This window comes from Chenopodium album, chromosome 16 (assembly GCF_948465745.1).
Source record: "Chenopodium album chromosome 16, dcCheAlbu1.1, whole genome shotgun sequence".
Lineage (NCBI taxonomy): Eukaryota > Viridiplantae > Streptophyta > Magnoliopsida > Caryophyllales > Amaranthaceae > Chenopodium > Chenopodium album.
In genome coordinates this window covers 41,454,302-41,466,740 of record NC_137849.1, presented here as the reverse complement: position 1 = coordinate 41,466,740, position 12,439 = coordinate 41,454,302, and the positions used below count along the sequence as shown (strand labels likewise).

Sequence of the window (12,439 nt, the reverse complement as noted above, 5' to 3'; positions counted from 1 at the left end):
AAATATTATAAGCGAAGTAAGATTTTGCACAATAATGCTTGACGAATAAATAAATGCTATTATATAAATACTTAAACTAATAGTTGACATACATCCACATAAACTATAATTATTTAAATTGGTAAAGAGGAAACCAGTTGCAAAAGAGCTAGCAAAAGATACGAAAACATGTACATTAAGTGTTGAAAAAACTTTAGACCCACCACTTAGCTATGTCTTGAAACAATTAAGAAAAAGTGGTTACCCAAGAATTTGGACCACAATTTTTACGAGTGAGTAGCAATAATTCCACCACCTTATCTAAAATTAGTCTAGTTAACCTACAACCTAACACCATGTGCAATTTTCAGGTTATGTATTATACGGTTGTTGAGATGGGATTGAACTTACTTTTGAATCTTTTGTGTCATTATTTTTTTTTTAATATTATTATATTTGTCAACCTTAAAATATTCAAATATACTACAAGTATAATATAGCAATATTATTAACTTATAACTATCGTATTGGATTTGTTTTTCATGATGTAGGTTTATTAAGGTTGACTAGGGTTTGTTGCCAAGCTGACTCATGGTAATTTGATTGTTAGAAAGAATCTACATAATCCTAGTTGTTAATTATCCTAAGTTAACTTCTCTGAGACAGTTAGTTAGACTGATTTGAGGTGACTTGTGATGATTGATTATCCAACCTAAAGTTAAATTGTACCTCAGTTAACTTAACAAGGTTTATTTTACCCAAAAATGCTAGAAGTTATTAAGATTGGTTAATCATGATTAATTTGATTTGATTAGCAATAATCATGAATATATGTGACATATTGGTTATACCGAACAGATATGATCGATACAAGAAAGAATAAGCAAACAAAGACAACAAATAATAACACATAAATTCAAAAAGTGCATGTAATAACAATGCATTATCTATTTTTGCTTAAAGGAATTAGAGTAGATAAAGTGATCATAATCAAGGAAAAATACCTGATAAGCTTAAGCAAGTTCGTTACGTGATAGGCTAAAGTCGTAATCACCTAATCAAAAATTATACCTAAATCCACTAACTATGTAGAAAGGGAAGAAGGGTCGAACCACAGGGAAACAAGTCAATTTATTCCTAATAAATCAATATAATCTAAATTATCAAGTAACCAGATTGTTATTGTAAAGGGGAACTAAACTACTAAGAGTGAAAGTGGGAAGGAATAAAAGTAGGAGGAAAATCAAGGAATAAAAGACCTAGGGCATAGGTTCACCAATAAATAATATTCCAGGGTAAAACATAATAATCAATCATCATTGCATCAATTAATCAGATCATAAAGGGCTTTCGCTACTTATTACAATCACAGAATTAATCTACCGGTATTAAATCTCATCTCTCGAATCTCGACTTAACCATTTATAAATTAACCTGCCTATTGAAACTAGACCTAAACATCAATTCTCATCTCTCGAATCTCGAATCAATATTGTCAAACTCATGCATAAAAGATCAGGCCTAATTTAGTCACAAAGCATTAAATCAATCAATAGGAAATTAATCAAGCATTGACAATCAACAACAATAAATTACCCCTTCATATTATTTATGGATCCCCATAAACCTTAGAAAGAAAACTACTCAGACATAATTAAAACTAAACTAATCAAAGCAATTAAAGTAGATATGATGAAAGAAATAAAGTAAATAGCTGAGATTAAAGAAGAAGAAATAGTTACCAAAGTAATCGGAATTAAAGACTTGAATTAAGAACAAAGTTGTAGAGAGAGAAAATAATCTGAGTAGAGAGAGAAAGTCTAAAGGAGAAGGTAAAAAAAGTGTCTAAAAAAGATCCTCAACTTGCTTAACGGAAAAGTATTTATATTAAGCAAGAATCCTAAACTAAACAAACTTAAACGATGATTAAAAAATCTACTAATGCTAACTACGCGCCCGATCGGGCGCGCCTTTTTATTCACAATGAATGTTTTTCTTCTCGCGCCCGATCGGGCGCGCCAACGGGCGGAGACCCTTCGAGCTACTTGGACTCCTTGTTTAGGCTTGTAACTCGGCCCAAACCAAATATCCTCCTTGGGGCTTTAATCATTCGGTCCAATGCCTCATCTTCTCATAAGTCGAGCCCTTAATCACCGTTTCGATGACTCTAACCGATCTTGGGCTACGAAAGATGGTCGTGCTCCTCCAACGCTCGTAGTCGCTCCATAAAATCCCGGGAAAATGCTCCAAGAGTGCAATTCCCTATAAAACTCAACCAAAACTACGAAAACACTAGAAAACACATATTAGTAATAAAATTGGCTCTAAAGAGCCAAAAACACTACCAATTATGACCAAGGGACGGGGGTAAAATACTATATAAATTGGACACATCATTACGACTTAGAGAATTTATATTCTCAATTTCTCGTATAATTCCCTGAAACAGTTACTAAATAATACGTCCTAAAATAAACGGATTAAGTCTTACTATAATATCAAAAGGTACATGTTGGAAGTATACAACATGAAATAATACTAAATTGAACCAAATAATGACATATTGACAAATTAGAGAAAGTGAGAATAGAATAGTTTGGCTTGCCCTTCATTAATGACTTTGTAACCAATATATAATACAAGAGCTAACCCTATTATGATAGAATTAGAAAACAATCAAAAGATTATCTAAAGATTTACTAGCCACAAAATATGTTACCAGAATAAATCCTAAGATACTCAAAATATATCCGCAATATCCCCCCCTCAAGTTGGGGCATGTGAATAAAAAATGCCCAACTTGGAAAGAGGATGATTGAACTGAGTCTTCCCAAGTGCCTTTGTAAATATATCTGCTAGTTGCGATGAAGTGGAAATATATGATGGAGCAATTAAGCCTTCAGTAATAGCATCACGAACAATGTGACAGTCAATCTCAATATGCTTTGTTCGCTCATGAAAGACTGGATTTTTGGCAATGTGTAGGGCAGATTGACTATCACAAAATAACTTGATCGCCTTAGGGTGTTGTACCCCTAGACTCAATAACAAAGCCTTTAACCACTTCAACTCATTAGTAATCAAAGTCATGGAATGATATTCGGCCTCAGACGAAGATGTGGACACAATTGGTTGTTTCTTGGTCTTCCAAGAAATACAAGAGTGTCCGAGAAATACAAGCCAACGTGTCAACGAACGACGAGTAAGGGGACACGCCGCCCAATCCGAATCACACCAACCCTGCAAGTTTAAATCACAATCTGCACTCAACAAGGTCCCCTGACCCGGGGTACCCTTCAAATATCGAACCACTCGCAAAGCAGCCTCCCAGTGCTCAACCCGAGGCTCTTGCATAAACTGAGAAAGAACATGAACAGAGTATGCCAAATCTAGTCTCGTAACTGAGATATAAATCAATCTCCCTACTAGCCTGCGATATGTCTCAGGAACTGCAAGTAACTTACCACTTGCGAGACTAAGCTTATGGTTTTGCTCAATAGGAAAACCACTCGGCTTTTCCCCTAATAACCCTGTCTTCGAAATAATATCCAATATATATTTTCGTTGACACAGAAACAAACAGATGCACTACGAGCAACCTCGATGCCTAAAAAATATTTCAAAGGACCTAGATCCTTCTTCTTGAAACAATCACATAAATAAGCCTTGAAAACAGTCATTGCAGCGGAATTATTACCAAAAATAATTAGATCATCAACATAGACTAAAACATTAATCTGAACTGTGCCATTAGTGTATGTGAAAAGAGAATAATCAGAGTAAGACTGCAGGAAACCATACCCTTTCAAAGCCGAAGTAAGCTTTGCGAACCAATACCTCGGAGCTTGCTTCAACCCATACAAAGACTTTCTCTAGCGACATACCAAACTCAAATCCGAGCTCTCAAAACCCGGAGGTAATTTCATGTATACCTCCTCACCTAGATCACCATATAAAAAGGCATTATGGACATCCATCTGATGAAGCTCCCAATTTTTAGAAGCGGCAATTGCAAGGACAGTTCGAACTGTTGTCATTTTCGCGACTGGAGCAAAGGTCTCACCATAATCTATACCTTCTTGTTGCCACTAATCGAGACTTCAAACGTTCAACTTCACCATTAGACAAAAACTTTGTCTTGTACACCCATTGACTGCCCAAAGCTTTCTTCCAGGGAGGAAGATGCTCTAAGATCCAAGTCTCGTTGTCTTCTAAAGACCGTAACTCTTCTTTCATAGAACGTCTCCAACCTTCAGAATTCATGGCTTCTTTAAATGACTTTGGATCTTTCCCTAGAACAACAGCTGCCAAAAACTTACGATAATTTACAGAAAACATGTCACAATTTATCTAGTATGCTAAAGGGTAAGGCGTACCTGAAGGAGCATTGGATGGCGGAGAGGACGGAGACGGATTATTAGCAAAAACGGAATGAGTAACAAAATCACGAAGCTTGACGGAAGGAAACTTCTCACGATAACCCTTACCAAACAACTCCGGTTGGGGATGATTAGAAGTGTCACAAGACTGCTCGGCAGTGTGTTGTGGCTGATCGGCAGTGGCCAAGCTGCCGCTGTGCTGTTCGCTGAACCAGCCGCTGTTGGTGAACCAGCGGGTGTAGCAGAGGCAGGGATGACCTGCTATTGCGCCTGGCCAGTGCCCGCAGCCTGGCCTGCTGGGGAGGACTGCTGTTCCTGCCCAGCCGCAGAGTGTGGGGCAGCTTGCTCTGTAATCGGGGCAGGCTGATCCTCTTCGAAAGTCACCAAATTATCATCAAAAATCACCTCATTTTCCCCATAAATCCCATACTCCAAAAAATCATCATGAACTACTCCATCATCATAAGAATTCGGCATAATATTCACATCATCCGGGCAATCAAAAGGAAAAACATCTTCAACAAATTTCACATCACGAGATACAAAAAAAAACTTTTGACTCAAGATCATACAACTTCCATCCTTTCTTCCCAAAAGGATACCCCACAAAAACACATTTCCTACTACGACTTGAAAATTTGTCTCCATTTGTTTTCTGATTATTTGCAAAGCATAGACAACCAAAAGTGCGAATTGCATCAAAAGACGGGGATTTATTGAAAAGCATTTCAAAGGGAGTTTTATTTTGGAGCAAGGGTGTGGGTGTACGTTTGATTAGATGAGCGGCTGCAAGAACACACTCACCCCAAAAATAAATTGGCAATTTGGCTTGAAATCTCAAAGCTCTCCCAACATTAAGAATGTGTTTATGTTTTCTCTCAACCCTCCCATTTTGTTGCGGAGTACCAACACAAGAAGTTTGGAAAAGAATGCCCGTAGCAACAAAATAATCATGTAAGCTATTAAACTCAGTATTGTTGTCACTTTACACAATTTTAATAGTTTGTGAAAATTGTCTTTCGACCATTGCAACAAATGCCAAAAAATTCTAAAACTTTAGTCTTATCAACCAATAAAAAAATCCAAACTGCTCTAGAATAATCATCCACAATAGTTAAAAAATAACGAGCTCCACACGAAGAAACATGCCGATATGGACCCCACAAATCACAATGTATTTTTTAAAAAATTCTAGAAGCTCTACTGTCACTTAAAGGAAATTTATCTCTAGGGTGCTTAGCGCGCATACATACTTCACATCCCTTAACAAGACAATCTTTATTGCTACTAACATGAGGAAGCAACTTAACTACTTTCTCGGAAGGATGACCCATTCGACGATGCCACAACTCCAAATTTGAGGTTGCTCCACCAACACCAACATGGTTCACCGATTTCGAATTGCTAAAATAATATAATCCGTCTCTCCTAGCTCCCGTTCCAATCAGTTTCTTCGTTTGGTCCTGTATAGCACACATATAAGGGTTAAATTGGACAACACAATTAAGCTCATTAGAGAGTTGAGATACTGAAAGCAAGTTACAACTCAAATGTGGAAAATAGAGAACCCCGTTTAGAGTTATCTTGTCCGACAAACGAATAGAGCCAATTAAATAAGCTACTACATTGTCCCCGTTAGGTAAACCAACGGGACACTCAAAGTCCTTAATATCAAACAACCATGATTTTTCTCCAGTGACATGATGCATTGCCCCAGTGTCAATAATCCAAGAAGAAACATCAACTTACCATTCAAACGATTTTCAGAAACGGTGGCATTACCAAACAAACCCGTAATTGCCTTCCATTGTTCGTTTGAAAAGAGTTGACTTGGAGAAGGTACACTGGAACCCGAGACTGCATTTGCACGTGCCAACCCTTGTCCACGACCACTCGAGACCTTCCCCCCCCCTCGGACTGCCATCACTCGTACTAGGGGGTAACCATGAAGTTCAAAACATTTGGCCTCAATGTGACCCTTTTTCTTGCAGTAATTGCACACTTTGTCTGACCAACAATTGGCGGTTTCATGGACAATTTTCTTGCATTTAGCACATACGGAGCCTGACCCTTCACGGCCAGAACCTAACCCCTCGCGGCCGCGGCCAGCCCTGGTTCAAACAGCAAAGCCAAGTGCCTCGGTGGGCTTCTATTTGTGTTCTGTTTTAGCAGAACGAACCCTTTCTTCCTGAACAACTAACTAGTAAGCACGATCAAGACTCGGGAACGGATATTGGGATAAAATATTGGTGCGCAAAGAGGCATAAAATTCAGTAAATAATCCCATCAAAAAATCATGCAATTTATTTTGTTCACGCCGAGCTTCATGTAACACCCCAGCCGTACAATTCGAGCAACAAGTACAGGAAATCAAAGGTTCATGATGGTCTAATTCTTGCCACAAAGCATGTAATTTTCCATACTAAAGTGAAACAGGCATCGAACGTGTTTGTTCACATCTAGCAAGAGAAGATTTTAATTGTTGAATTCTAGGGCCATTAGTTAGAGCATAACGTTTCCTAAGGTGTTCCCATAGCAATCTAACCTCACGAAATTTAGAAAGCGAAGAACGTACCTCCGGATCAATAGTATTAGAGATCCAAGAAATCAACATTGCATTAATAGCCACCCAGTCGGACTTACCACACGGTGGAATAGGTGCCGTGATTGTGCCATCTAAAAACACGAACTTGCGCCTAGCCTCCAAAGCAGTCTTCATATCAGCAACCCAATCATCATAATTGTCGGCTTTTAGGCGTGTGGAAGTGATAAAATCCCCGGGACGATCTTGTGACCCAAGGTAAAAAGGAGAATTTGGTTTGATTTCCGTTGGAGGGGGTGGCGGTGGTGAAGACTCATCATCTCCGGCCATGATTTATGAGTCAAAAAAACTTAAAAAAACAATCAACCTGCTCTTGATACCATGACAAATTAGAGAAAGAGAGAATAGAATAGTTTAGCTTGCCCTTCATTAATGACTTTGTAACCAATATATAATACAAGAGCTAACCCTATTATGATAGGATTAGGAAACAATCAAAAGATTATCTAAAGATTTACTAGCCACAAAATATGTTAACAGAATAAATCCTAAGATACTCAAAATATATCCATAATACATATTCTCATATGATTTTGCTAATCTTTCCCTAAAAGACTGCCCCATTTTATTTTTTGAATTAATCTTAAAGAATTTCTCCAGCTTTTGTTTTTTGTTTGTGTTAACCCTAAAAAACACAATTTCTGATTTAGTCAGGAGTTGTTCTCTTCAACTTAATTTCAGTTCAGTTTAGTTTCTAATTTCCTTCTCTTATAAACAGTTCAGTTCAGTTTAGTTCAGTAAATCAGAACTAGCCCTTAGCCTTGTCCCAAAATTCATCTACACTTTAATTTATTATCCCAGATACTTAAACATATTAGATGCAAGTGGCAAGTCACGCATCAGATTGACTTTTTCACTATAAAAACAAATGCATTTAAAATTTAATTTAGATTTGACTCAATGTATAATTTTCAATATATTAGATTTTCATAATTTTTACTAATCTAGCAATGAATATTAATGATCAAAGCTATACATTAACAAATAAAACTAGTTGTGTTTAACATAGAATGGAGGGATCGAGTATCTATCACCATCTTAATAAAGTGAAAATTAGGGATGGAAATTTTTAAAAAGAGGGAAGGGAGGATATTATCTATTTGCGTTATATTCAAGCTTGGATCTTCAAGTAATCTAAAAAGATTCGTACTAGGTAATGGGCTAATGGCATATATTTATTGATGTTTACTAGACATCTAGGTCATCTATTTGTACCATATATAGTGAATTAGTGATCTAAAATATAGTGGAAGACCAACCTCTTATTCTTTCACAAAGTTGGACATTATGGAGTGGCTTATTATAGCGTTACAGAAAATCATTTTGACTGTAAAACATATCATTGTACTACATTACCCAATTAAGATTTTTCTTTGAAGGCATCAGTAGTGCACTTAATACTTGACCAATAATCAGATTTTACATGATTTTGGAGCGTATGTCAAGGCAAAATTAGTAAAGTTAAGCAATTCCGCATTGAGATAATCTAAGAGGTACCGATCCCTTAGATTTAAATTATCGCTCACATTTAAGGTTAGTTTGATAAACAATGTCAAATTTAATCATTATCACCATGCTATATATGCAACATCGTGCCATAAAGCTCTATACATGTGTTTGTGTGCGGGTAAATTATAAAGATGAAGACCTTATATTGACTCTTCATTAACTACTAGTGATCATACATGTAATTAGAAGTACAAAGTTGAATTATTGAAGTCAAATGTTTAGGAAGTCTCTGTGGTTAGCTTGATTTGAATATGTTCTCTTTGATGTGGTGCATCTTGATCTTAGGACGATGGAACCAAAGTAAATTTTAAAGTTATTACATGAACTGATCAAATTCTAATTACTAAATTAAATCATACTGTATTAATTTCTAGGAACTAATTAATAAAAATGTGGCACATACACATTATTCTGCGATGGATGGAAGAATTTTTTTTTTTTTTTTTCATGAAAATTAATTAAAACAGTGATTTATTGTATAATTAAATAAATGTATTCTTGGATGAAGATGTATTACATTTAACAATATAGACATGTTTGATAAAACTTAAGTAATAAACTTATTAATTAAAATATATAAGTGTAGAAAATTGTACTTAATAAGTTTAAAATAGATAAATTATATTCATTGAATAGAACACACCGTACCCTAACATTATGTTAAAATTAAATTTAACAAAGCAACAAACTCAATTATGATTTCCTCCATTTATTATCTCATATATGTACTACTCCGTGATTAAAACTGTTTTATTTTAGATAATGTATCTTCTCATAAATGTTTGGAATACAATTTAATTAAGTAATCAAATAAGCCAATGTACATGCATAATAGAAATACAAGGTTAAATTAGAACAAGTTTATTAATTAAACAAGTTCATAAGAATATTGAAAGAGACAATAATAATAGAGCAAGGTACAAGTTATATAAGGTGATATATAGATAGTACAAGATGTAGGGCTAAAGACTAAGATGGGCATATAATTTAGGTGTAGAAATGTCCCACCAAATTAAAAGCTAAGGAAAATAATTTTATAACACATTTAATATTCATAATTTTATTATAACTCCAAATTAAGCAATTTGTTTTTATTATTTTGGGAGGTTCACAATTCTCATACACAAAAAAATTTGTACTCTCTATTCTTTCCCCTGAAAAAAAAAAAAAAAAAAAAAAAAAAAAAGAGCCCACATGTTCCCACCAGAAGGGAATAAAGCAACATTGAATGAGACGAATTGAGGGGTTGCAACACTTACTATCTTAACCCCTTATTATTTTTTTTGTGTGTTTGAGATCATTTTTCCAGACAGCTATTACAATGGCGTAGACTTTCCCCAACATTTTATGTGTCTTGTTTCTGCCCACATATTTTCTCCTTTCCCCCTCTTTTCCCTACGATGGAATCTTTCCCTTTTCTCTTTCCTCGCTCTTTTGTCTTTTGCTCCATTTCTCGTTTTTCTTTGCGTGAGCTAATAAGCCACAAGGGTATTACAAATTTGCACCTACGACAACTAACCTATATTATACATGTAACACGTACACCCTTAATATAATCGTGTGTTAGTGTGGTACTAATGTATGCCTTAAGTTTTATATCATGGTGCATGCACTACTTTTTGGATTTATGAAAACTATAGTTTATAATTATTTTATAAACATGCCCATAATGGATAAAATGCATGCAGATGAAATGAAATGCAACTTATAGATAGTTGGGAATTCTGCAAATCTGCATGTTATGAAGGTCCATGATGATGAGACTAGACTAAGACTAAGACTATTCCATTAAAATAGGAACTGTAACTAGCTAACACAGTAATGTACACAGTAATTGGCGTGGTGTTACTAGATTTGACTTGTCACACCACGTCTAACATCTACATTCCATTTTAAAACTTTGGGTTAATGTTTATATTTGCATTTATATCGGCTAGTTTTAGTAATGATCATGATGTTTCTAAGATATTATAGTTCTACTTATTAGAGTTCATTTCATTGTCTATCTATAAGAGTATCCTTGTTTTTGTACCTCTTCTAGCTTAGACCAATTGGAGATACGAGAGAGTCGGATCATGTGATTATTTATTGATGTTTAAGTAATGACTTGTCCGGACATCATAACTAGTTTTGCACTCATAATGATTATAGAAACAAACTAATTATTAGAAATGGGAAAACTACTTTCTATGGTTTGGAAACACATACAATATATTTTTATTTATTAGAAGTTTAAAACTAAAAACTCACAACGTTAACAAATTTAATATGTCCTAAAAGAGCGGAGTTAAATGGAACGAATTACACTTTTACGAATCGTGATTGGTTACAGGATTACAACACTATCCTATAATGGATTGCATTGGATAGAAAGGCTATAGTTTAGCAGCTAGAGTAGCTTGTTATAAACAAGAAATGTTCACCTTAATAGCTTATAACTTCTGCCACACCACAAGCAAAAAGCCAATATACATGGTTTGGGTAGTGTAGATTATATAGCTCTTAGAAACTTTCTATCATAAACATTCAAATCAATCTTATTAAGAGCCACTAATTAACCTAATTTATCACTGTAATCAATCAATAGTTAGTAGTTAATTTGCTGCAGAAAATAATAAGGAAATGCTTTAAGATCACCAACAACTCAAACTAGCCTATTTATCAAGTTCATGATTTATGGATACAAATGGAAAATGGTGAATGACAATCAGAAAATATATAGCATCCTTATATAATAATGTCTCAAAATATGAAACATACCAATGAAATTTTCGAATTATAATGGCATGTTTGGTAGGTTGTCTCTTCCATCTCCTAGACTCATATATATATATCCATTTAGAATTAAGGAATCCTTTTTTGAAAATATGAAAGAATAAAATTTATAGGCTCAATCTTTTCCTTAGGTTCTTCTTTTAACTCCTCTCTCTATCTTTACCTTTATTTTATACTCAAATGCAAGTGTATATGTTTTCTCTTTTCTCCAACAACATTGTAAGTTTAGTAAGTGTGGTACTTGATACATCAGCCTCCTTGTTTCTTCATTATCAAATACTTGTTGCTGGTGAATAAGTAACATGCTTACATTCATCATTTTAAAGTTACTCCTTTTTTACTCCTTTACATTCAAGGGCCCCTTAAACTCCATGATTCATACCTTAACAACACCGAAATTATGAACATCATTTCCATTTTTATGACTATGTACTATTTAGATTAACTAGACTCCATAAGTCCTTAATTAGAATGTAAGTCTCTTTTATGATGATGAGTTGAACTCAAAGTGACAGCGCAAGAGGTTTCACCATATTCGTGACCCTTCATCCAGCGTATGAAGATGTTCAAGTAAAAGTAACTGGAGGTATCACCATATTCATGAGCGCAGCCTTCATCCAGTACAATTTAGATTATTGGAACTCGGATGAAAATTTGATTTTAAGTTGTGGTATCACAGTACATTATAAACTTCTAAACTGCAATCAATTGAATTGAATCGCCTAATTAAGGTACATTTTAAACAATGAAGTCTTAATCTAGTTTATAAGAACGGTATATGGTTACATATTAGGTTGCATGTTTGAATCTCTTTTCACCATAGTAGATCTAGCACTTGCAACTCTTCTCCTTCCCATTGTAGTATCTTTCCTTTGATCATAACACTTCTCCGAGTCATTTAGGTTATGTAATAATCATAAATTTCCTTCTTATATAATCTAAAAATAACAAGAACCACCTTTTGAGTAACTTCACGAGCCACATTCATCAAATGTCATTCAAATCATAATCTTGTATTGTTGAATTTGCTATGTATTTTAACTACGAGTTTCACCACTCTCATTATTTTACATTCATGTTCTTCATCAAAATCCCAATATAGCTTTGAAGATTAGCATAAGTAAAAAACATGGCCTCATCATCTACTCAATGCTATGCACTCTCTAGATTCAGCGGACCAATTCTTTCACAGGAT

The 12,439-nt window shown here is 34.8% G+C and overlaps 1 protein-coding gene across 1 annotated transcript; it reads right to left on the bottom strand.

The window, feature by feature from the left end:
* Nucleotides 1-6,780: 6,780 nt before the first annotated feature.
* Nucleotides 6,781-7,230, bottom strand: LOC145584321 (uncharacterized). Its single transcript, XM_081641187.1, has one exon. The coding sequence runs from the start codon at nucleotides 7,228-7,230 to the stop codon at nucleotides 6,781-6,783; it is 450 nt and encodes a 149-aa protein (XP_081497313.1).
* Nucleotides 7,231-12,439: the final 5,209 nt, after the last annotated feature.

Coding starts and splice junctions, on each gene's coding strand:
- LOC145584321 (XM_081641187.1), bottom strand. CDS start 7,230: ATGGCCGGAGATGATGAGTCTTCACCACCGCCACCCCCTCCAACGGAA.